Here is a 27744-nt window from a genome sequence, read left to right as displayed (position 1 = left end):
ATAATATTTCAAGACACTGCATGTTGTAATCTGTCACAAGTTGTAACAAGCAAACTCGTTGAATTGATATCCCGCGCCATATAAATAAACAAGAGGGCCTGAAAGGCCTATTTGCTCACCTTTGTGATCTTTCGTTAGATGATGCAGACCCTTGGGAATCTGAAGGGCTTTTCAGACCCTCAAAAATAGGTTTACCAGAGTTCTTAAGAACTCCATCACCACCACCCTTCTCTGAAATCCTTTTCTGCCTTATCATCTCCCTCCTGGCAGCATTCTTCTGCTGATAAGAACGTTTTTTTAGCTTGGGCATCCTCCTGAGAAAAAATATGTTTCTCATGTGGTGAAACAAGACTGAAGACATTTTACAAATCAAAGTACATGTACTGACAGTAATGATGTGACGATGCTTTTGAAAAGAATGTATATAAACGCATCAATTAAAGTTTATCTACATCACCAAAATTGTGCATGTGGGTACAAACATTTTGGGTACGAATCAAAAATGGCTACAAAAATTGTGAGTGCAAAAATTGTGCCAAATAACTTGGTTAAAAAAAAATTGGGTCGGACAAAAAATTTGGGTAACCCAAAAAATTGGGTTCGAAAAAAAAAAGGGAAACGAAAAAAAATTTGGTACGAAAAAAAATTGGGTACGAAAAATTTTGGGTGAGAAAAAAAATTGCAGTACGGGGAAGTAGTACCCGTGGGGAACTTGACCCATTCAGCGAAACTGGGAGACTGGTTACATTCTCGATCAATATAACAAGAAATATCTTTAAAAAGATATCTGTGTATTTTCTGTACCAAATATCATAAACAAGAGGGTCTGAAGGGCCCATAGTCGCTCACCTGAGATTACAAGATTATTTGGACAAATCTTCTGACCAGGTTTCATGAAGATCGGAAAATGTGGCCTCTAGAGTGTTAACAAGGTTTTACTTTAGACATATTTAGCCATATAAGGAAAAATGCCCCGCCCCTTGGCAGCCATGTTTTACAAGCAAACGTAAGCATTTTTGAACTCACCCAAGATATCATTGAGACAAATCTTCTGACCAAATTTCATGAACATTGGACAATAAATGTGGCATCTAGAGTGTTAACAAGGCAAATGTTGACGCCGCATGATGGACGACGGACATAAGACAATCACAAAAGCTCACCATGAGCACATAGTGCTCAGGTGAGCGAATAAATAAAAAGAGATAAGTTAGCAACTTAATGCTCTCCCTTGTTGGAGCACAAAATCTCTAACCTGTAATTTCTTAGTACAAAGATGTATACATAATTCTTGAAAAAATGCTGGTCAGTTTAGGGGTTTAGCTTACAACCTTACATGAAGCATTTGTGTAACCTTGACCTTGTGAATCGTATGACCTTACATGAAGTACACATGTATATTATGTGACATTGACCTAAACCCTAGACATGAACCTTGGCCATAACCCTAGGCATATCTTACATATGACACACAGCAAGGAAGAAGATGGAGAAGAGTTATGGAACGTTAAAATAATGGCTAAATAATAAATATTTCTACAAATGTGTGACCTTTGATGTATGCGTCAATGATTGTAAATGGGCGATAACTGTTAGCGTCTACCAAAAGACATACTCCGTCCCAAGCCAATTATCGCTTAATCTTAACAAATTTTGATCTTGTTGACTCAAGTCGGTATATTCCCCCGGGTCAAATGTGACGCATGACATAATTTTCTCATGAGTCAAACAGGGGTCTTCGGCAATTTTCAAGAGTCAAAACCCGGGAGCTCGGGTCAAAGGAGAGCTCTGGATACTCAACGGCTGATATGAACGGGTAGCAACAGATTTTTACCAAAAAATAAAATGTTTGAATAAAATTTGCAAAACTGTCTTTGTTTGTGTTTGTGCACTTCTACATTGAAAGCTTACATTGGGCTGTTGACCACATAACGGATAGCTGGTAAAGGGAGGTGTCCGCGGTTAACGGTAGGTGTTAACAGGGACTTCTGGTTGTTTTCCAGTTTTGTCAATGTTTTAGCGCCTCCATTGCAGGTTTTTTTCCCACTTTTTGTGAAGATAGCCCATGGCTTTGGAATTGGGAATTTTATCGACATTTTCATGAAATTGGGAAAATATATTCATTAGCCTTTTTTTCCACACCAAAAGTCCACTGATTAGGGAAATACTAAATTTGATATAAATCTTTATAATCATTCAAACAAGGGCTGTTTGTAAAACATGCATGCCCCCCATATGGGCTCTCCGTTGTCATGAGAGCCATTGTGTGAATATGTTTTTTGTCACTGTGACCTTGACCTTTGACCTAGTGACCTGAAAATCAATAGGGGTCATCTGCCAGTCATGATCAATGTGCCTATGAAGTTTCATGATCCTAGCCATAAGCATTCTTGAGTTATCATCCGGACACCATTTTACTATTTCGGGTCAACGTGACCTTGACCTTTGACCTAGTGACCTGAAAATCAATAGGGGTCATCTGCGAGTCATGATCAATCTACCTATCAAGTTTCATGATCCTAGGAATAAGCGTTCTTCAGTTATCATCCGGAAACCATTTTACTATTTCGGGTCATCGTGACCTTGACCTTTGACCTAGTGACCTGAAAATAAATAGGGGTCATATGCGAGTCATGATCAATCTACCTACATGTATCAAGTTTCATGATCCTAGGCGTATGCGTTCTTGTTATCATCCGGAAACCATTTTACTATTTCGGGTCACTGTGACCTTGACCTTTGACCTAGTGACCTCAAAATCAATAGGGGTCATCTGCAAGTCCTGATCAATCTACCTATCAAGTTTCATGATCCTAGACCTAAGCGTTCTTGAGTTATCATCGGGAAACCATTTTACTATTTCGGGTCACTGTGACCTTGACCTTTGACCTAGTGACCTGAAAATCAATAGGGGTCATCTGCGAGTCATGATCAATCTACCTATCGAGTTTCATGATCCTAGGCCTAAGCGTTCTTGAGTTATCATCCGGAAACCATTTTACTATGTCGGTCACCGTGACCTTGACCTTTGACCTAGTGACCTCAAAATCAATAGGGGTCATCTGCGAGTCATGATCAATGTACCTATGAAGTTTCATGATCCTAGGCCCAAGCATTCTTGAGTTATCATCTGACAACCACCTGGTGGACGGACTGACAGACCGACCGACATGAGCAAAGCAATATACCCCCTCTTCTTCGAAGGGGGGCATAAATATCAAAATAAATGTTGTATTGGCTATGAATATTTGGCACAACTGATAATTACACTGGTCGATAACTCTCTGAAACATGTTGCAGCATATTCAGATTTGGCCAGATATAACACCTAGGTTCATTTATTATCGCCAAGCAGGCTGTTGTCAGCCTGACAGGGGGATTGTGCTTTATGACCACAGAACAGTTAACACTAATTAGTTCTGCTGATAAGCCGATGGCTAAAATCTAGCCGTCCTGGGAGTAACTGAGTAGAACTGTATGTACACATATCAAAATAATGACACCCTATTGTGAAAAGATGCAAGAAATTTATCAATGTTATGTCTCCTTTATGGATGGATGTTATAAACTGCACTAAATCAAAGTTGCCATGGAAACAGTTTCATTGCACTGTTCATTTGATACAACAAAACACAGTTGGTACACTTGGCTCATCTAAAGATAAAAAACAGGCTCTCCAGTGCATTAGTATATGTACATGTATAATGACATAGAAACAATAGCTGTATTAAATTAGATGCATTCCACTTCCTTTATGTACAAAGAATTTATGAACGAAGTCCCACATATTTATTTGCATAGTTTTATAAGTAGTCTTAAACAGATTTTGACTTTGGTACGATTGTTGGACATTTTGGGTAGTAAAATAATTGTACATACGAAAAAATTAGGCGAAACAAAATTTGGATAAGAAAGACACAAAAGAACAAGAATATGAAAGAAACAAAAATTAGGTTTGGAAAAATGTTCTTCTTTTTTTGGAATGCTACATCTTTTTACACTGCAATGTGATTGAGAAAACAAAGTGGTGTGATGCATATTGCTACATGTTATTGTAATTTATTTCAAACGGCAATACCAAATGTGCCCTCTTGATAAGACAACAACAAAAAAAAATGGGGGGGGTGGGGGGGTGGGGCGTGTGAGGGTAGAGGGTGAAAGGGGGTATAATTCGGGTGAGGTAATTAATAAAATGTTTAAAAAAAATGTGATGGGGTGGGACGGGGAGGGGGTAAGGCGGGTAGAAGGGTGAGAGGGCGTAACAATGTGGGGTGGGGTAATTCATAAGATATTATAAACAAAAATTGGGGGGGTGGGGGGTAGGGAGGAGTGAAAGGGGGGTATAATGTGGGGTGTGGTAATTTATAAGATGTTTAAAAAAAAATTGGAGGGGGGGGTGGAGGGGGGTAGGGGGGGGTGGAGGATGACAGGGGATAATAATGTGGGGTGGGGTGATTTATAAAATGTTTAAAAAAATGGCGGGGCACGGGGGATGGTTTGGGTGGAGTCTATTGTGGTATGTCAGGTAAGAGTAGTTTTGTCAAAGTATCAATCAAATCTAATCATAAATAAAGAAGTTATGGCAATTTTAGCAAAATTTAATCATTTTACCTTGAGAGTCAAGGTCATTCAAAGGTCAAGGTAAAATTCAACTTTCCAGGTACAGTAACCTCATGATAGCATGAAAGTATTTGAAGTTTGAAAGCAATAGCCTTGATACTTAAGAAGTAAAGTGGATCGAAACACAAAATTTAACCATATATTCAAAGTTACTAAGTTAAAAAAGGGCCATAATTCCGTAAAAATGACAACCAGAGTTATGCAACTTGTCCTTTTACTGTACCCTTATGATAGTTAGCGAGTGTTCTAAGTATGAAAGCAATATCTATGATACTTTAGGGGTAAAAAGAAACCAAAACACAAACTTAACACCAAATTTTCAATTTTCTAAGTATAAAGGGCCCATAATTCCATCCAAATTCCAGTTAGAGTTACATAACTTTGCCTGCACAGTCCCCTTATGATAGTTTATAAGTGTTGCAAGTATGAAAGCAATAGCTTTGATACTGTAGGAATAAAGTGGACACAAAACTTAACCAAATTTTCAATGTTCTATGTATAAAAAGGGCACATAATTCTGTCAAAATGCCAGTCAGAGTTAAATTACTTTGCCTGCACAGTCCCCTTATGATAGTTAGAAAGTGTTGCAAGTATGAAAGCAATAGCTTTGATACTTCAGGAATAAAATGGACCAAAACACAAAAATTAACCAAAATTTTCAATTTTCTAAGTATAAAAAGGGCACATAATTCTGTCAAAATGCACACCAGAGTTATCTAACTTTGCCTTCCCAGTCCCCTCATGATAGTAAGTAAGTACCAAGTTTGAATGCAATAGCATTGATACTTTATGAGAAAAGTGGACCTAAATGCAAAACTTAACCGGACGCCAACGCCGACGCCAAGGTGATGACAATAGCTCATAATTTTTTTTCAAAAAATAGATGAGCTAAAAAATTAGGAAAAAACAGGTAAAATTATTTTAAAATATAACTTGAAGTAAAATTATACAAATTTATCTATATTCCATACATTTTATTGGTCTTGCATTTCTATGGGTTTTCACGCCAAAAACAAAAAAATCTCAACATTTGATTATTTATTGTGTACTGTCCAGCGGGTGATAGTGTTTGTTCTAGTGTCTAATTGGCACTCTTTGTACGTGTTCAAACTGTGAAAAGATGTGACAATAACAGAAACAACAGGATGGCGCTGCAAATTAAGTGCGAGAAAAGATCAAAGGGCATTGACAAAAAATAACAGTTTGCATATATTTTTCGGCGTTTACTCAGATGGTCTCTCACAACAAAAATTGTCATGGTATTATGTTTTACTTCTATCAGTAACGATACAGATACGGCGTGTTTGAGTTGAAATGGCCTTAAAAGAAATATCAAATTGTTGGTGATATAATTGTTTTAAAAATACCAAAGAAACATTAAACCAAAAATCAACAGAATTCAATGCTTTACGCTACGCAGTTTGTATAAAAAAAATCAATACTTGCACGCTCTTATACCTTGACCTTATACATTGCCGCATAATTTTCGCGCTCTTTGGTCGGGAAATATACATGATGACTATATTGGAAGCATTTGTAAACGTCGCGTTAACATTAAAACATCAGAAGTGTGTTTCAGATTATAAATTATCATTCTCATTTGGGAATTTAACGGAACATTTATACTTATGGTATATATGTTTTGAAATGAATATTAATTTGTAACAACGCTTTACGTGTCGCAAAAATGTTTTGATAATATTATGCATAAATAGCACAATTTCCAGGAGGAAACGGTTTTTTACATGAAGGCGTATGACGCAATAAAACGTTTTTTGTAAGATCGTATTGAATTCAATCTAAACTAGAAATGGCGCGGCAGAGGCCGACGCGTATCCCCACGCCGAATGTTTGACCTAGGTGTGCCCCAGGGTTGGTAATGGGGCCATGCATAGCTGAGATTGACCGTATTGTCATAAGAGAAGTTCATCATCAATTAGAAGTGAATTGGTGTAGAAATGAAGAAGTTATAGTAAAAGGCAATTTTGGGTGGGTGTGACATATGTGGGCAGGGCGCCCCAGGGTTGGTAATGGGGCCATGTATAGTTGAGATTGACCGTATTGTCATAAGAGAGGTTCAGTATCAATTTGAAGTGAATCGGTGTAGAAATGAAGAAATTATAGTAAAAGGCAATTTTGGGTGGGTGTGGTCTATGTGGGCGGGGCGCCCCAGGGTTGGTAATGGGGCCATGCATAGTTGAGATTGACTGTATTGTCATAAGAGAAGTTCAATATCAATTTGAAGTGAATCGGTGTAGAAATGAAGAAATTATAGTAAAGGCAATTTTGGGTGGGTGTGGTCTATGTGGGCGGGGCCCCAGGGTTGGTTATGGGAACATGCATAGTTGAGATTGACCCTAATGTCATAAGAGAAGTTCAGTATCAATTTGAAGTGAATCCGTGTAGAAATGAAAAAATTATAGTAAATGGAATTTTTTGGTGGGTGTGGCCTATGTGGGCGGGCGCCCCAGGGTTGGGATTGGGGGCCATGCATAGTTGAGATTGACCCTAATGTCATAACAAAAGTTCAGTATCAATTTGAAGTGAATCCGTGTAGAAATGAAAAAATTATAGTAAATGGAAATTTTTGGTGGGTGTGGCCTATGTGGGCGGGGCGCCCCAGGGTTGGGAATGGGGCCATGCATGGTTGAGATTGACCGTATTGTCATAGGTGAGGTCCAGTATCAATTTAGTGAATCGGTGTAGAAATAAAGAAGTAAATGTAAAATAACCTAAAAAAATGAGTGATAATTTCTGACGCGGCCCCACCCCAACCCCTATAACTTTTGACCCAGGGGTCAGATCAAAATTCCAAATAGTGCAGGGTCGCACATATGCTCATAGCTACCATGTGTGTAAATTTCAAGGTTCTAGTGCTTTTAGTGTAGGAGGAGATAGTGGCCAGGACGGACGGACAGACGGACGGACGGACGGCGGAGATCACCACAATATCCCCACCTTTTTTTCAAAAAGCGTGGGGATAATTAAAATACGCTCGTCAAATGAAAGATGTGTCCCACATTATGCACTGTACTCTTTACACTTCTGAAAAATGGCGTAGTCATATGTTTGTGTTAATGAAATTCTCAAACATATTAACCGACATAAATGTTTAAGATTATTTTTCGTAAGTGATGTAATTATGTTGGATTAATTTATAATTGTGAACATTAGAAAAGCGTTATGTATACAGTTATCGATACGATTCAGTTTATATGCATGAATTGGCAAATCATCAATGTCACAGCTATCCACTGCGATCACGGCGAATCACCTCAAAATTGAGGGGAATCAGCGCGAAGATTATCTTGCTCTCGCGCAACGGCAGAGTGACTAATCATGTGATATCGCTGTGATTTTCCACTCAAAAAGCAAACTGTCCGCCTTGACTCCGCGAATAAGGCAACAATCACAGGTCGCGTAGTGTAATGTTCTTGGGGTGTGTATGGAACTATGGGCTTTGCTTGGTTAAACACGCTGTAAATAAATATTTATTACATGGATTTAACAGGAATTGAATAAATCCCTGAAGGTAAATCGTGTATTGCTGCAGTTTGCTACTTTAATTCAGAAATTATTTTACTTGTTTCCTCAACCACTCGACTTACCGTTATTGGAGGATAATTGAATTTTTTATTGAGAATTAGCTTTGTTTTAAACTATTTGTTTGGTTTGAATATTTTTTATTTACAATATTGCAAGTGTGTTTTGATTTGACAGTGTTCAGTGTTGTGTTGCTTTTTTCCATTTCATTTTTCTTATTATCATTATATCAATATATTTGAGTTGGATTACGTGATGTTTCGGTCCTATGAATCTCAGTCCGGTCTTGCAAGTTTTTTAAGTCCACCTGTGTGGCAATAACCACGCACCTGCTGCGCAAATTATTGCACAATCGGTGTTCAGGCAAACAGTTGACTGAAAAATGTGGGGTGTTTTTAACGCTTCACTACGAGCATTAAAGAAGTAATCCAAATGAAAAATTTGCATATGTGGGAGGAGATATGTCCAAAGAAGCGGTATCTGACCTTGCCATGACCGGAAAAGAAAAAATCATTGCTCAAAAGTGAAAGTAAAAAATTCGAAGGCCAATATTTTGCAGAAAGAAGGCAGATTCACTTGAAATTAAGCTTTCAATAAATCAATTATTGTGTTTTTTAATAAATCCTAACCATTTGTATCAGGTATATGCGCGTGAAATAATATATATTTATTTATTTCCAACACCACTATACATGTGCAGTAGAGTTACTCCCCTTTGCGCGGAATTATCACATTGTTGTTACGGTGGATTCGGGAGCGATCTTTTCAGCAGTTTTACGGATACAGTACGATAAACACAGTATTTATTTGGCAGGAAGAGAAATCGTCTCATCTGGTATCGATGCAGGTATGAATTCACTTAAATCACCTAAATTATTGTGTTAATTATGTCAAAGAAAATCTGTTCCAGATCGTACCCGCGCCATGTCGTACCTGACTTGTCTTCATTTGTAACAAATGTAAAATGTAACTTCTGTGATTGATCATAATCATAAACTTCAAAGCTAAGTTACGTTATTAGTTTTAAGTTGATTATACATTTAGAGAGCATTATCATTCACACACCATCTAGTTATTAGTTTTGTTAACATGCTAAAACTGCTATAATTAATTTCAGTTCTTCTTTCATTTACATGATTAATATACAAAAAATAAATGGATATTATTATATATAAAGGTTAGGTTCTAGAATTAACCTTTGCAAAATTGAGAATGCAATGCTAAGACTCGGTTATTATGTGTCGCAGGTTTTGTGCATACCGGTATTGAAATTTTATTTTATTTATATTTTATTTTATAGAGAACATGACTGACAAAGATCTATTTGACAGTGATTATGATGGGAGTTCACAAATACATGAGCACAGTTACATTGTGGTAAGTAACATTTTAAGCAGTTGCATGTTGAAGACATTGAATTTGATGGTTAACAATTATATCCTGAATTCAAACTTAATTATTTAATAATACAGAATATACACATGCCCCTACTGTAAGAAATAATATTGTGGGAAATGTAATTTGTAAGTATGATGACAAAAATATGTGTATGTCTGTTTATTTGCATAGATATCAGATTCTGACGAGACACAACCACCTTCACCTTTTGGTTGACAGGAATATTCCAGTGAAAGACCAGTTGTTCAACAGCCTTTTTTACAAACAGTATGTGTGACTGCATCTTATTATTAATTTTAATATTACTTTTAAAATTAAATTGGAAGTTACTTCATTTGGCAAAGGAATTCCAGTTATTTTATCATATGGCGCTACACTAAAAAGATTACTTTAATGAATGAAATATTAAATGCCCATACAATTGGCTAATTTTGATCTCAGCATGATTTTTAGCAAACTTTGAAAAAAAGAAACATTGAATCAGTAAAAGCTTGTAGAAAACATTTTCGGTTAAATGTTCTGTTCTTTCAGTTTGTCAGTATCACTTAATTAATATTTGCATGCAGTGCACTATTATACTTCAGCATCTTTGGAGTTCCTTTCATGAAGAAAACAAGCTCATAATTAATGTATCGACAATTATTTACTTAATCCAAGAAGTTGTTTAAAGATATTGAGCTGTTACATACATTTGCATATTATGAGTTCAAAACTTCTTAAAGTAATTATTATTCTAATTTTTTAATTATATTTTTATATGTTTATCTTTTTTTTGAATAGGTGTGTGTTAAACTATTCTAACAAATAGTGTTTCTGTTTCATCTTACAAAAGTATATAATATTTAATATAGCAATGCATTGTCGTTCTTTCAGAATTCCTGGTGCTGCCATTCCTAATCAACCGACATATCAGAATTCTGGATAAGAATTCAGATTACAGGCAGCATATTCAACCGTAAGTGTTTTTCCTGTTCAATTTGACTGCTAGTTAACAAATAAAATTTTGTTTAAGAGAAATAATATTACTTTGACAATGTTCTTAAATACCAGGTTGTATCACATTTGTATTGGGTGGGCGCATGGGGCAGTTGTACATGTTTTGGATAATGTTTTTTTTAAATACTTTCCAAATAAGTTTTTGTTTTTTTTAAACATTTATTCTTGTTTTGTTGTACATTATTTCAACCGTGATATTGAATCACATGCAAATTTGCAATTTAGAAAAATCAACTTTTTATTGTCCATTTCAGGAATTTTGGGTCCTGCGTTGGTGGGGGGGTAATGTGTTTCTGACCAGAATCCTGCCGGACAATCCAACTGCAAGGACATTTAACATAGCTGAAATGTATCTGTAATGAATTATTAAAAGTTTGGATAAAAAATGTGTTCAATAATTGAAACAAATTTTACACCCAGGACAGACTTTTTTTGAAAAAAGAGAAGAAAAATGACAATTTTTACACAAGGGATTTTTCAATGTTTCCGCATTCACTAACATTACTTTAGACACTGTAAGATAGACAAACCATACATATTTGGAAATGGTTTACTAATATCTATCAGAAAATGTATTATTTTACTGGGTTTATGCACGGACTCTAGATTACACGGATAAGAAACGGGACCGTTACGCCAAATATCTTATTGTGTCTAAGTCATGTGACCGTGTCGTAACTATCGATCTTTTATCGAAGCGCCGAGGTTATACTATTGATTTACCCACTCACGTATTTTGTTAAATTATAGTTTCATTTCTAGGCCGATTTTGACAAATTATATATTAATTAGAAAGCTTACGTAACGTAGTTTTCAGATATATAAATATATATTAAGTTCCTTCTGATTTCGGCAGCCCGGCGAGTTATAACTTTAACTTTTGCAAATATCATACCGTTTTGGAGTTTTAGAATCTAGATTTACGGTTGACATGTTCGTACCTTATACCGATTTGTAGCGTTTATATTTGGAGTTCAGTTTTAAAAATAACATCTTGCTTAGGAGAATAGAATTCTGCATATGATACAGAAAAAAAATGGTTTAAAAATGAAAGCAAGTAATGAATTAAGGGGGAAGAAAGTAGCGAGCGGTCATAACGAACCGAACTGATGCTAAGGTCTTGGCGATTATGCTTTTGTTTAGATACCGTTCATTGAATTTCCTTTGCCATGATTATTACATTTTTTATGAAATATATTGAAATATTTTGTTCTAGAGACATATCAATAAAGCTAAGTATTAATGAATCTTAATAAATTAACGATTTCAGCTCTTGATTATAACAAAGAAAGGGTGTTACTTTTATGATGAAACAGCGTATATAGCGGACCCTCTTGATATTTTTCGGCTTTGCATACTTCAAATATAATGGGTGTCAAAACATTCATCGTTTGTTGTTTATTATCAAAAAGGTAATTATGTAAAATTATATGAAAGGTTATTAACCATAAATTATCAATTAATTAAAATTATTTAAAGATTCTTGAAAATCTAGGTCAACTGTCTATGCATGTATATTGAAATTATATCTTTATAAGTTATCAGAGTTATAAATATATAGAATTCTAAATTAAAACTCTGTATTATATGTATTTTTCGGAAAGATTATTTAACCCCGTTGTGGTCAAATGAGAATGCTGTTTTTAATCATGTTGTTCCGTACACTACCATACACTCTTTATAGGACAACGAAATGACGGAGTTTTTTACCGGTACCCACTAAATACGTTAAATGTTATGTATTAGATTTTTTTTTTTAAATGTACATGTATAGGTATTAAGCACTTATAATTATTATGATTAAGCTGGCTGACATCTATACAGTATTTAGTTTATGGCAATCTGTATGGGCAGATGACTATAAATGTTTTCAATACGCTACATATCTTATAAACGCAAAATTTAGTATTTGGCGTTACATTACTCCAAGAAATGACTACTAATACCACGAGAAGACATGGAGGTATCACAAAAAGTGTAAACTGACCAGACATTGCCACCTGTGGTTAGGGACCAATATACAAGTATAGGTCCCTGCTGTGGCGTATGACACCATCGTGTTATTTAGTATTGGTCGGCAAGTATCTGATCATAACGAGATAATTGGTTTGTGCTGAACACAGGGGCAATAAAACCACAGATCTATCAATAAACAAGATTATTGAGATATCTTTTATTGAACACCGCGATAAAAATGCTCAAACCACGGACTCTAGATTACACGGATAAGAAACATGGCAACATTCTCAGAATCATCACTGCTATATGTGTAATCACCTAACAATTCGTCTAAAAATAATTTATATATTTGAGTTGAAGACGATGTACTGTTGTATAAGTCTGAATTAACTATCTGTCTGCCTGTCTAAATCTAAGCCGTCATCATCTCGGTGAAAAAAATCTGATTTTGAATAGTTGGACATAATGCCCTGATGTCAAAATATGAAATGATCCGCGTAACACCGATTTTCAAGAATCTTTAATAAATTGATAATTTAAGGTAAATAACATTTCAAATAATTATACATAATTACCTCGTTGATAATAAACAGCAAACGATGAATGTTTTTGACTACCATTTTATTTCAAGTATGCATGCAAAGCCGAATAATATCGAGAGGGTCCGCTATATACGCTGTTTCATCATAAATTTAACACCCTTTCTGTGTTATAAACAAGAGCTGAAATTGTTAATTTATTAAGATTCATTTATAATAAGCTTTATTGATATGTTTCGTGAACAAAATACTACAATATATTCCATAAAAATATAATAATATGGCAAAGGAAATTCAATGGCTGGTTTCTAAACAAAACCATAATCGCCAAGACCATAGCATCAGTTCAGTGCTTAAGGAACGCGCGCTACTTTTGTCCGCCTTCATTCCTTAATTACTTTCGTTTTTAAACAACTTTTTGTTCTATCGTATACAGAATTCTATTCTCCTAAGCAAGATGTTATTTTTAAAACTCAACTTCAAATATAAACGCTACAAATTGGTATTAAGTACGAACATGTCAACCGTAAATCTAGATTCTAAAACTCCAAAACGGTATGATATTTGCAAAAGTTAAAGTTATAACTCGCCGCGCTCTTGAAATCAGAGAAAAACTTAATATATATTTATATATCTGTTTACAACGTTACGTAAGCTTTCTAATGATATATAATTTGTCAAAATTGGCCGAGAAATGAAACTATAATTTAACAAAAGACGTGAGTGGGTACATCAAAATGTATAACCTAGGCACTTTGCTGTACGCTAATTGTAAAAGATCGATAGCCACAACACGTTAAAACGCGCGGTGGTTAAACATAAAATGTGTATTTCTTGTGTTTAACTCGCTATAAATCCATTAATAACAACGGGAATATACTAAAAGTTATATTTTTTTGAAAGAGAAATTAATAAGCAACAAGATAATGTATAAACTCGGATAAATAGTTTTTGCAAAAGATTGAATTTACTACAGTAAGGGTCAAATACTCGATTCATCTCCTATCAATATACACTCCGTGGTTTATGTCAATTTTCAAAATCAGTGGTTATCCTACCGCAACCCAAATTCGACGACACCTAAATTCGACGATGTTCTATTTGTATTGATTAAATGGATGATTATTGTCTTGGAATCATTTTAAAGTAATACAGCCGAGTTTAAAATTATTATTTTGTGCTATTAAACATTTCATTATTTCTTTCATTATTTGCTAAATATTGCTTCATGTAACCGTTACATCGTCGAATTTGGGTCACACTGGGATATTGCTACCTGTGGACCATAAATACTTTTGGGAATGTCTGTTTTCCCCTGTTTATTATTCTTAGATTTGATACATTTGTAGAACACACAATGACTAAATATAGTTTTTAAGAAGGAAAACTGTTGGCGTTACCCGTATTTTTAATGTTATGTGAAAATAAAAAGAACAAGATCTTGCAACTTTTATCTTCTATGTTTTGCTTACACCGGAAGCAGGAATTTTTGTGGAACAATACGGTCACATTTCAAAACGGTTGTCGGCTCTTTCGGCCACAAGCTCTTTCGTCCCCGTTTTTTTAGGCTTATTCGGCCCCGTTTTTTCAGGCTCATTCGGCCCAAATTTCAGGCTCATTCTGCCCAAGTACCAGGGGTTTTCGGCCCCATTTTTAATTTGAATAAATCGTTGAAAATTTGTTGGTCGATACTCTTTAAAACTATGGAATATTGTTATTATATTATCTTTATTGAAGATTATTCCATTTTAAAAAACATTCTCTTTTGTCTTTTGCTTCAATTATGTCGTCGTCGGAATGAGGCGTTATTATAGACTAGATACAAAAGTCTGAGACGGCTTTGAAAATAATACTAGATCTTACTATAAATTTATTTCTGTAACATATACTTGGATAACTTTAAAGTGACAACAATAAGGAATATGCACGTCTCAACAATTCAATACAGTATCGTATTTATTTCACATAAATTGTTCATTGTATTAATAAGTTCAATTACATCATCATTATAATCATCATGCCATATTTTTATGTATATATGCCCTGCACTTAACCATATTACAATTTGAATGTGTCTGTAAATAGCTATACACAGCTAATGTTAAGCAGTTACTTCTGTAAACCGACTTTAAATAAAAGTTTGTATCTTGTATCTTGCCTACATCTTGTTTGCAAATTTCGTCATAAATTACGTTACAAAATAAGGGAAACTATGCATAATATATTTGATTTATGAATTGACACTAATGAACGAAACTGTTATTGTTTCATAGACAATTATCAATTTATTTTCATAAGCAATCAAAGTAGCAATGTTCTGTCGCGGAAATGCCTACAACGTGTTTGCAAACTTTGTCATAAATTATGTTTCAAAATAAGGGAAGTTGTACATAACATAATTTATTTATGAATTCGCACTAATGAACGAAACTGGTATTGTTTCATAGACAATTATCAATTTATTTTCATAAGCAATCAAAGTAACAATTTTTATTCTAATTGACAACATACACTTGTTTCTGTTGTGAAACACATCGTTAATGCATTAAACAGATGTTGTTTTCTTTTCTTACTCCGAACAACTCATTCATTATCGAATGAAGCCATTGTCTAGCACACCCGCACCTATGCCAGGTTTTATGACCGTTATCAGGTTGTTAAATACATGTGTGATGTGTATTCGGATCAACAGGTCATAAAAAGGTAGATATAAGATTATAAATGGTAGATTTAAGATTATAAATAAATTATAAAAAATATCTCACAAAAGAATTAATGAATGTTCATGCTTACATAGGAAAATAATTTATATGTAGAAAATCTTAGGTAGTCAGTTTGCATAGACACCTGTATTGCATGTGTGATGTTGCCATCTATCACAGACGTCACACGTGATGCCATGCTCCAAGGAGCGGACGGCCTTGTGACAAAATAGGCATGCGTCCTCCATCACTAATTTTCGATCACAAGCAGTAATATATTATTTAAGAAATGAATGTAATAGGGATGCAACGGGTTACTAAAAAGGGGTTTACATTTTGAAGTCACGAGTATATGAACCGGTAAATCGAAATACTAATATAAAATGGTTAAAGTGTTTTGGGAATTTTTCTCAAAAAATATATACTGGCGAAAATTTGTACATAGATAATTAAAAAATATTCAGTTAAAGTAAGATAACAACATAGGGGGTCACTGGCCTTTTTTTGGATTTTATATAGAATCATGAACATGCACTTTTCCATTATAACTAATCGATTTCTACACATGTAAAAAACTAACAATAATAATTGATACAAATTAAATCTTATACATTTTAGACAGGTTTTAAGCGTTGGCACAGCGATTTACATTGAATTAAAACAAGTATCACCAAAGCAATGCATTATATAACATAAATGATGCAAAATCGATTGTTAAGTGTTCCATACACTCGATAAAACCGATAAAATCTTTCCTTTTGAGGTATAAAACATGTTTTAAAAATCGAAACTTCTTAAATGTATTTTAATGCATGTTTTCAAAATAGAAACAGATCAAAAGATAAAGGTTACCGCAATATTATTGAAATGTCTATATCTACTTTAGTAAAACCTACAATATTCAGCCGACACTTTTCACAAAAGTGACAATACATTGCACAGTTTGAATCCATGCCATGCATGTTCATACCATGCATACCATGCATGTTCATGGTGTTGAAACAGCTTTTGCTAAACTAGGAACCAAGGGTAAACAATTACTAGTATATTAAGAATCATTGTGTACACACCGGTCTTACTAACGTCACCATATGTATAGAATGTATTAAGAATAAACTACAAGCCGCTAAATGCGAAATAGTGTCTCGTAGATAATGCGTTCGTATTAAGGTGCGACATAAGATTGCTTTTATTTGTTATGATGATATCATAATTTAAACTGAACGTATAATACAAAAAAATCAACGTTACACATCATCTTTTGATAGTTCAGAGTGTACATTAAAACAAATATTACCACAATATACACATTTTAGTATATTTTACGGTGATCGAGTTTTAGTATTATCGACACACAAGTCTTGCGCAATACCCATTCAGGGTTCTTGGAAGACAACTATTTAATCGCATGGCTGCTCACGTTTGCTTATAATAACCAGACAAGTTTCATGAACATTTGACTTTTTGCAGTATGCCACCATACTATTGAATGTACATGTGCCCTTTACAAAACCGAAAGTACAATAATGAACGCATACTGGTACTTTATTAATAAACACGTGTAAATGCTGTTTTTAAACTGTGTGCATCTCAATCATGTTATGCCAGGCTTTTTTAATTTTAAAAGATATAAACTATATTTGTTTCTGTTTATTTGTATTTCATTGTTATCGAAAAAAAGCAATTGGATAAGAAATAAACACATTAAAGTTATACAAGATTAATTTTCATTGTATGTTTTCCGATGGTTTATAGAGAAATATCAGTGAATTAAAACCGATATTTCACTAAATTCGCGCACTGAAGATGCGCGCTCTCGAGCATTGTGCGCCCCGGGCTTATCAGTAAACATTATCGCACACATTAACTGGTCCACAAAGTTAGGAATACTGTTTTTGATAATGTCGACCGTAACTGATATTACGGAATGATGTTTTGCCTACATTGGTAACAAAATTAATAACTGATATACTATTTTGTTCTGGACAGGTTAACTTGTTTCATAACGATTTTATTTTGGATGTTTTGTTTTATAATAGACTTTATTTCATGGCTAATTGATATAGAATCGTGTTGTGATATTAAGTCATAAGTAATTTGTTGTATTTCGATTTCGTTTATTTTTAAAATTGAGTGTTACTTTAATTAGTTTTCATATTTAAATGAAAGGCTTCCTGTAACAGACTTTGAACAAGTTCATGTTCTCCTGTACAATAACTCCATCCTAATTAAAATTACTAAATGCAAGCTTTGTTTATGGGCTGTGCTCTGTGAAAAAGGGGTTTTATGCATATTGGTAAAGTGTCGTCCCAGATAAGCCTGTGCAGTCCAAACAGGCTAATTGGGGACAAAACTTTTCGCTTTTACAATATTGTTCATTTAAAGAAAGTCTCTTCTTAGCAAAAATCTGGTTTAGGCGGAAAGTGTCATCACTGATTAGCCTGTGAGGACTGCACAGGCTAATCTGGAACAACACTTTACACACAAGCATTAAACCCATTTTTCACACAGTATGGTAGATATATTTTTAGCAACAAGGACCTTAAAATTGAACCAACTGGTCCTTAACGCTGCCATAGGCCAGATATCGATGGTCCCCATTTAAAATTCCGAACTTACAAAATCACAACTACCCAGGAAGGCTATTGTTTCATTTTCGTGTGACATATTGCGTGTGAATTACTTGATTCAATAATGTCAAAGTATGAATTATTTAAAACAAAATCCACTCACCCATCCCATTTTATTTCAAAATACGAATGAAAATCTTAAAACTGTTTTGTGCTCAAAATATCTGATAGTTCCATCGAATATAGTCAATGAGTAACGTCCACATCTAATTATGCCAATTTTCATTGCCTCGGCCGATGTCTGAGCATAATTGTATTTTCGCACTCGCAGCCGATGTCATGACCATCTAATAAGTAGCCGCGGCCGATGTCTTGAGCCGTTTTTCAAACCCCACTCGAATTTAAACGTTGATAAAAATGTTGTGTGTTCATGTGGGATGCTGTAATTTGGAATAACCGAAGAGAAATGATTAAATATTTCAATAAAATGTTGTTCATATTATCTTTGGTCTAATGTTGTATATTTATCTTTGAGTCTAGAATCCTGAGAGAGAGAGAGAGAGAGAGAGAGAGAGAGAGAGAGAGAGAGAGAGAGAGAGAGAGAGAGAGAGAGAGAGAGAGAGAGAGAGAGAGAGAGAGCGAGAGAGAGAGAGAGAGAGAGAGAGAGAGAGAGAGAGAGAGAGAGAGAGAGAGAGAGAGAGAGAGAGAGAGAGAGAGAGAGAGAGAGAGAGAGAGAGAGAGAGAGAGAGAGAGAGAGAGAGAGAGAGAGAGAGAGAGAGAGAGAGAGAGAGAGAGAGAGAGAGAGAGAGTGGTGAATTTTGTTTGATTTTTGACCACATTCTAACGGATTTCTTTAAAAGTAAGCAGCTAGGAAGGTAAGGATTACGTTCACAAAGTCATTCTTACTTAGTCTCTAAAAGAACAAATGCAAATCTGCTCAATTCAATACGTAAAATATAAATAATAGGTAAATACTTACATGCGTTAGTCGTTTGCACGGTGTGATTTTTCCCTGATCGCTGACAGACACTGGGTCATAAGTCGTCCGTTAACATCTTGGCGCAGTATGCAGCCACGGCACATTGGCTTTTTTCCCCTCACAGGTACCCATTTATACACCTGGGTGGAGAGGAGCAGATGTGGGATAAATTTCTTGCTTAAGGAAATTCCAGTGGTCAGGGCGGGATTCTAAGCCGGGACCTCTCGATTCCTAAGCCAGCGTCCTACCATTAGACCACTGCTCCCATTATTATTTCCATTATTTCCATAATCACAGTTCGGCATTTTATCATATGGCCGGGTTGGCGTGTTGTGGTTAGGCGGTTCGCCGTTTTCTGTTGCTCTGGTTTCCTCCATACCATTGAGAAATTAAATGGAAACAAATTGAATGCGTTTTAATTCCCATTGATAACTGTTTTATTTGAGTTGCAATGCTATGAGGTTAAATTTTATTTACACTTAAATGTATCATGAATATTGCTGGACAAAGTGCGATGTTGAGCGCTCTAAAACCAAATTAAATCCCCGTGCTTAGCATTGACCGTTTCAAGGTGGTAACCCCAGCTTTATTCTACTATGTATGTATGTTGTTCCGTATTGTTCCGTACTGTTTAGGCAATTGGTTACTTACCATCAGTAAAGGACCATGAACGTGTGCATAATAGTCATGCAATACTGCTGGAGCAACTGGAGTTTCACTTGTAATACTGTAGTAGAAAAAGTGATATGAATATAGTGGACGCAGCTGCTGATAATTTGGTGAGAAGTTTAGCTCATACTTTTTAGTTTAAACATATTTATTTCAAACAATAAATATTGTTATTATTCGAATTACATAAAACATATATACAGTTAACATGTTTAAATAGGATGGGAACGAAAGACAATGTCTTATATAGTTCTTCTCCTTATACAAATACAATTACATGTTGTTAGACGAACATAATTGGTTTTTTATGATTTCACAATAATAAATGCATGCAAAAAAAGAAAAAGAAACTCTGAGTATAGAGTTTCATTTTTTTAAATGAAAATAAAAGGAAAACAAAAATGTTATAAGTTTACATTTGAAGGGTGAAGGAAAGGGACTGACAGAATATATAGAGAATGCTAGGTTAGCATTGAATACAGAGAAGTTTATGTTGCGAGGCTTAGAACGCCGTGAGCGCGAGCCTTGGCGAGCGCTTTCGGTGTTCGAGCCGAGAAAAATAAACTTCTATGTATTCAACGCTAACCTAGTATTCTTTTTATTCAATTTTTTTTCAACGTGACATTTAACATAAATAGATCTAATAACTTTAACAATAATTTAATTCAGTGTTAAAAGCGCTTAAAATCTAACGAATGTAACCATGCGTAGTGATATAAATGTATTTGTTCTGGAACGCAAAATAGTCTTTAAAAAATTCACACACAAACTGTAAAACAAGTAAAAATATCACCATATGCCTCGATTCAATTTTACGCAGTATGCGAATTGTAACACATTACCACATTGAAAAGAACACTTAACTTTACTATAATTCGTTTTATTTTCGAAAGAACATGATCAAAATCCAATATGGCGGCGATTGCTCCTTACAAAATGATGTCGATGTCAACATACATGTACACCATCGACGACCTTGACAATTTCGAAGAGTAAACTGACAATTGCAGCGACTGACACTTTAATTGACAGAGGAGTACGTTTTCCGACTTCAAAAGGCGAATTTAAGGACGCGCAGAACGTGTTTTTTATATAATGTTATGGGCATGCCGTGTGTGATCCGATGCATCAATGGCGCCCATGTTAAAATCATTTCCCCGAGAACAGGGAACGACAAAAGTACAAACAAAAACAAAAACACGTTCGAACTAGTTTCTTACCTTTAATTATCCTTTAAAATCCATCTAATAATCCATTTAACTCAATAATTGACGATTTTGCATCTAGAATCTTTAATAATTATTGTAGCCTAGCTAAATAAAGACCCTTATGCCATCCTATCACTATATTCAAATAAGTTTACGAACTCAATAAACTGTCTTCTTTGTCACACGCTACGTCATGTACTCTATGTACATTACTGCTCTTAAAATGAACCGAAGCAATTTATCAAATAATAGCCGTTGGTAAACTCGGTTGCATTTGCAGATATCTGCATAAAAACATAATTATGTTAAAACTTGCACACTATTTTATTTGTCTATGGTAAATACTCTTATTGTACAAGAAAATAATTTAATATATAAATACACAAAGAATGGAAAAATTCCATTACACAACATATAACGAGTGGATAATACCCGTATATAAAAATGGGACGTTCCGAATTCCAGTGTGGTGCTATTTTTACCATCTTATATTTTACACAGCTCTATGCCTAACATGAATTAAATCGGAAAGCAAATATTGCAGATTATTTATGAAATGTGCGATATTTGTATGGCTTGTTGCACATTCTTAAATGTCAAACGTATATGCATGGATTATAAACAATGCACATTACACGAAATAACACGAAATAAGGAAAATGTGATAAATTGACAATTCAAATATGTCGATATACAGTACATGTAGATCTACATGTGAAATAAGTCGTGTGTATAATAAATCGTCAAAAATCTTTTTAGGAAAACGACGCAATAAGTATGTCATTTTATGACGCCATCAATCAGCCGATTCATTATACGGATGGCGACAAATTATGTCATATGACTAGATTGAAAGGTTGAAGGTCGTATAATTTTGAAGCTAAAGTTTTCTCGACTTTATTTCTTATGAAAAAATATTCAGTGGTAAAGTAAAAAGTAGTCCGTGCACGCGAAAGGTATATCCCACAAGGTTAAATACAGGCTAGTATATTCCATAAGGTGTTATACCGTCAATGTCGCGTTGAAAATGGGATGAAGAAAGTTTGAAATACATGATTATGGCAAAAGAGGGAACGAAGGTTGAGAGTCGTTCTGTAGCATATTAAGAATCCAATCGATTGCTTTTCAAAATATATTTGTGAACTGCATCAGCTATTTTAGTATTTGTTAAGAAGTCACGAGTGTTGTCTCCATATAGAATAGTCTCAATACAGGGAACAGAATATACGGATATTGAGTTAAGAAGTTCATCGCGAATATGTGCATACTGAGTGCATTCGAGGAAATAATGTGACGTCGTGACCGCATCAATAATTGACATTACGGGAATGTTATAATATTGCGTCTGAAACTATGTTCATTTAAAGTACTACACTGTTCTTAGGCGCGTTGTAACATTTGAGATCGTCTTTCGCCGTATGAAAATAGCGGATTTGCAATCGGTTGATCTGTGCAAATGAGCCTTTTGAAAGAATTGATCGATTCAGCGTTTTTGGCGTCATCGGGGAGATTATTCCATACAGATACAGTGGACGGAAGAAACGAATTTGTAGATGTGACGAATTTCTTAATGAGTAATTGTTACTCGACCCAACTGTTGCGGGCAAAAGAGGCTGTAAGTAGTTTGGAACATTGTTCGAGTTCATTTTGTACATTAATATTAGTTTATGTTAGTGTCTTCGTTGACTGAGAGTTTCCCATCCTAATTCATTTTAAACTTCTTCTAATGAGACTAGACGTGTACAATCGGATGTTATTCGCGCGGCTTCGATTTTGGATTTTTTCTAGTTCATCTTTTTCATATTGCGTACAATTATCAAATACAGCGTCTGAGTACTCAAGGATCGGTTTTATAAACGATACATATATTTTCTCGAGAGCTTTTCTATCAAGCATTATTTTTAATCAACGCATTATATGAACTCGTACTCATGCCCTTTCCTTTACAAATGATATATGTGCATGCCATGTACTGTCATTGGACAGGAAAACACCCAAATGTTTATGGACATCAACAACAGGAATATCAACGTTTTGCATAGGCAATGGTGGAAGAGTTGGTTTATTCATTTTGCGAGAAATCAGAATTGATTCGGATTTTTATGGATTAAAGCATACCAACCATTTTTCAGCCCAGCTGGAAATTGTATTAATGTCAGACTGCAATACGGCTGCAGTAACGTTAGGTGAATTTACGACCATGAAAAGACTGGTGTCATCAGCGAACTAATTTATGTGTGCATTAATATCTGAAACGATGTCATTTATATACACTAAAACATAAGTGGTCCTAGAATAGAGCCTTGAGCGACTTAGGCGAGAATTCCAATAGAGGTTGAATGCGATCCTGGTAATATTACTGTCTGTTTACGATCGGTAAGATAATTTGACAAAAACGATAAAAGATTTCCTCGAATGCCTGCATGTTGTAATTTGCAAAATAGACCTTTGTGCCATACTTTATCAAAAGCTTCACTGATTCAAAGAATACAACTCTGACCTTAAGGCCATTGTCTAGGGCTCTGCATCATAGATATATGTAAGCTGATTGACAGTGGAGTCACCAGGCAAGAAACCGGATTGAGTGGGAGCAAAAAATTCGTTCGCACGAATAAAATTAAATATGTGTTTATGTAATATCCTCTCAAAGACCTTCTCAGTAGTATTTAACGGTGATATTGGACGATAATTAGACACTAGGGATGGATTGCCTTTTTAAAAAATTGGGCACACATTGGCACTTTTCCAAGACGAAGGCATTTTGCAAGTTCTTAAACAAGAGTTAAACAAATCACATAAGTGGTAGCTTAATTGAAAAATTGCCTCTTTGAGGATTCGGTTATCTTTTCATTGGGACCGGTCGCTTTTCCTACATTTAGACATTTGATTGAGTCAATAATCTCCTCCCCTGTTGTATATATAGACTGAAGGCTGTTAGAGTTTGCATGTTGCATATGTGGAAGATCATGGTTGCTTTCATCAACTGCACACTGACTTGCAAAGTACTTATTGAGCATATCAGCTTTACGTGTATCCTCCACAACAGACATATTGGTTTGAACATCATAAAGGGGCGGAATTGAGCTATTTGTGTTACTGGGAATACGTTTTCGAAGTGTTGTCCACCAGTCTTTAGCGCAGAGATCGGATGACTTGAGTTTTTGTGCAATAATTGTAAAATATTCAATTTTCGCATTACGTAAAAGTAGCGCAACCTCATTCCTGACATGACGGAAATTTTACCAATTATTTATACTGTTAAATTGTGCTTTTCGGTATAGACGTTTACGTTTACGGATTTTTCTTTATGTTATTGTTTATCCATGGAAGATCTCGAGAACGGATACACACATTTTTGTTAGGAATATATGTACGTGCAATGTTCAATATTGTTTCAGTTATGTTTTCCGCGTAGATATCAACATCTTCGCATTTACTAGATGCCAATTGGTATCTGACATTAATTGTCGAAGTTTAGAATAATCCCCAATGTCGTAACGCCAGATATGACGATAAAACGTTTTTTATCTTGGTTTTGTAAATTTTAATGTCACAAAAACAGGGCAGTGGTACCGAACAGTTTGATCTAAAAAGGGTTCGCCTGTTCCAGAAAGAAGTACGGTATTCCGATTGCTTACAAAGATAAGGTCAATTATGGAAGATGAATGCTCAGTATAATGTGTTGGTTCGTTTTTAAGTTGCGTTAGGTCATGCTGTTGACATAATTCATTAATTGTTCGTGCAGTCGATTCAGCGAGAGCATTACTGTTAAAATCACCTTTTATAAAATCACCTGTTATAATAATATCATTTATTCGTATTTCTCTGGCTAGCGCAATGGTGTCTTCTATGGAATGCATATATGATCTATCCGCTCTTGGCGGTCTATAAAATACACCAAAAAGAATACATTTATTTCTTGAGGGAAACTCTTTAATTCAACGTTATTTAATTCAAGATCATGTCTGCGTTTGAAAGCAATACTTTCATTTACGTAAATAACAACGCCACCATGTGAATCGAATGGTCGATCTTTACGAATTGGTTGGTAGAAGCCATTGAAGAGAAGATTAGAAGATGAAATGGAACTATTAACTTTAATAATATTTGATTGCATTTTCTTTCGTACATGCATTCATACAAATATACAAACGGTGCATACTGCATAGAATAGATATACTACAAATTGATGTTATCGAATGTATAGAAAAAAGCAAAAGGGTTTGGTCACAAGTTTTAACAACATTAGATGACGACCCTTCCCAGTATTTCCGATTCGGTGAATTGGGACATTCAAAGTGCACATCGTTAGCGTAATATAAACAATTCAGTAAGTGAATAAATATATTTTAGCTGACGACAAAAACATTTGCGAAAATGTATTAACAAAAGGTAAATGTCATTCACTGTTTAACACTCCAAATGGTTAAGAGAAAAAACATGTTAACTAAGTTTAAAGAGAATGTAATAATATAACAATTAACTAAACTAAACATATATATATACAACAGAAGTGAAAACAATAAAAAACAATAATTAATTGCTCCACAACAAAGAATACAAAATAACAATACATTGCTCCGCACAATCCAGATCTACAAACTACAAAATAGCACATAATCTGCAGCGAAAATGCTTGAACACTGAAATACAATGAACAATCGAAAAACAATGAAAATGTGTTTACAGTCAAATATTTTTATTTTTCATATATTTAAAAATGGAACTATTTAACCATGTTCCAGTAAAACTAATTATATCAAATTCACGTAGACATGTGTAAAAAACATACTTTGCATGAGACTTTGAATGTTATAATGCACAAAACTTAAGTGTTTTGTTGCTGAATCATTGAAGTGGATAAAGAACTGTTTGCATCTTTGTAAAGAGATGCATTAGACAAAGAGGGCCCTGGGTTCGGATGTGCATCACCTGATCGTAATAGAACTAAAAAGAACCAATAGCATACTAAAACAATCAAGAAGCGTTTTAGTAGATTCTTTGCCCAGCAATATTCATGATACATTTAAGTGTAAATAAAATTTAACCTCATAGCATTGCAACTCAAATTAAACAGTTATCAATGGGAATTAAAACGCATTCAATTTTTTACCATTTAATTTCTCAATGGAAGGGAGGAAACCAGAGCAACAGAAAACGGCGAACCGCCTAACCAGAACACGCCAACCCGGCCATATGATAAAATGCCGAACTGTGATTATGGAAATAATGGAAATAATAATTGGAGCAGTGGTCTAATGGTAGGACGCTGGCTTAGGAATCGAGAGGTCCCGGCTTAGAATCCCGCACTGACCACTGGAATTTCCTTAAGCAAGAACTTTATCACACATCTGCTCCTCTCCACCCAGGTGTATAAATGGGTACCTATGAGGGAAAAAAGCCAATGTGCCGTGGCTGCATACTGCGCCAAGATGTTAACGGACGACTTATGACCCAGTGTCTGTCAGTGATCAGGGAAAAATCACACCGTGCAATCGACTAACGCATGTAAGTATTTACCTATTATTTATATTTTACGCATTGAATTGAGCAGCTTTGCATGTGTTCTTTTAGAGCCTAAGTAAGAATGACTTTGTGAACGTAATCCTTACCTTCCTAGCTGCTTACTTTTAAAGAAATCCGTTAGAATGTGGTCAAAAATCAAACAAAATACTCCACTCTTTCTCTCTGTAAAACTCTAATTACACAGGATTTAGACCAAAGATTAATATGAACAACATTTTATTGTAATATTTAATCATTTCTCTTCGGTTATTCCAAATTACAGCATCCCACATGAACACACAACATTTTTATCAACGTTTAAATTCGAGTGGGGTTTGAAAAACGGCTCAAGACATCGGCCGCGGCTACTTATTAGATGGTCATGACATCGGCTGCGAAAATAAAATTATGCTCAGACATCGGCCGAGGCAATGAAAATTGGCATAATGAGATGTGGACGTTACTCATTGACTATATTCGATGGAACTATAAGATATTTTGAGCACAAAAACAGTTTTAAGATTTTCATTCGTATTTTGAAATAAAATGGAATGGGTGAGTGGATTTCGTTTTGAATAATTCATACTTTGACATTATTGAAACAAGTAATTCATACGCAATATGTCACACGAAGATGAATCAATAGCCTTCCTGGGTAGTTGTGACTTTGTAAGTTCGGAATTTTAAATGGGGACCATCGATATCTGGCCGATGGCAGCGTTAAGGACCAGTTGGTTCAAGTTTAAGGTCATTGTTGCTAAAAATATATCTGCCATACTGTGTGAAAAATGGGTTTAATGCATGTGTGTAAAGTGTTGTTCCAGATTAGCCTGTGCAGTCCTCACGGGCTAATCAGGGATGACGCTTTCCTCCTAAACCAGATTTTTGCTAAGAAGAGACTTTCTTTAAATGAACAATATTGTAAAAGCGAAACACAGGCTTATCTGGGACGACCCTTTACCCAAACGCATAAAACCCCTTTTTCACAGAGCACAGCCCATATACAAAGCTTGCATTCAGTAATTTTAATTAGGATGGAGTTATTATACAGGAGAA

General features: G+C 34.9%; 1 protein-coding gene and 1 long non-coding RNA gene across 5 annotated transcripts in view; one reads left to right on the top strand and one right to left on the bottom strand.

The window, feature by feature from the left end:
• LOC127850138 (uncharacterized) overlaps nt 1-19528 on the bottom strand; it is a 106874-nt gene extending 87346 nt beyond the window's left edge. For 2 of the 4 annotated variants that reach the window (XM_052382946.1, XM_052382942.1), the window contains exons 1-2: nt 6079-6166; nt 120-314 (exon numbers count right to left, since the gene is read on the bottom strand). In XM_052382946.1, coding sequence (XP_052238906.1) covers nt 120-314; nt 6079-6134 — 251 coding nt within the window. In that variant the 5' untranslated portion in view covers nt 6135-6166. Of the gene's footprint in view, nt 1-119; nt 315-6078; nt 6167-14455; nt 14531-19306 lie in introns of those variants that run through there. The other 2 variants (XM_052382943.1, XM_052382945.1) reach the window with 2 other exon arrangements.
• On the top strand, nt 9314-10517 carry LOC127850156 (uncharacterized). Its single transcript, XR_008035085.1, has 3 exons — nt 9314-9540; nt 9740-9828; nt 10435-10517. It is a non-coding gene; the product is annotated as an uncharacterized LOC127850156 (long non-coding RNA).
• Nucleotides 19529-27744: the final 8216 nt, after the last annotated feature.

Source organism: Dreissena polymorpha, chromosome 11, assembly GCF_020536995.1.
Source record: "Dreissena polymorpha isolate Duluth1 chromosome 11, UMN_Dpol_1.0, whole genome shotgun sequence".
Lineage (NCBI taxonomy): Eukaryota > Metazoa > Mollusca > Bivalvia > Myida > Dreissenidae > Dreissena > Dreissena polymorpha.
Note: the sequence above shows the minus strand (reverse complement) of the source record. Positions and strands in the feature narration are given on the sequence as shown.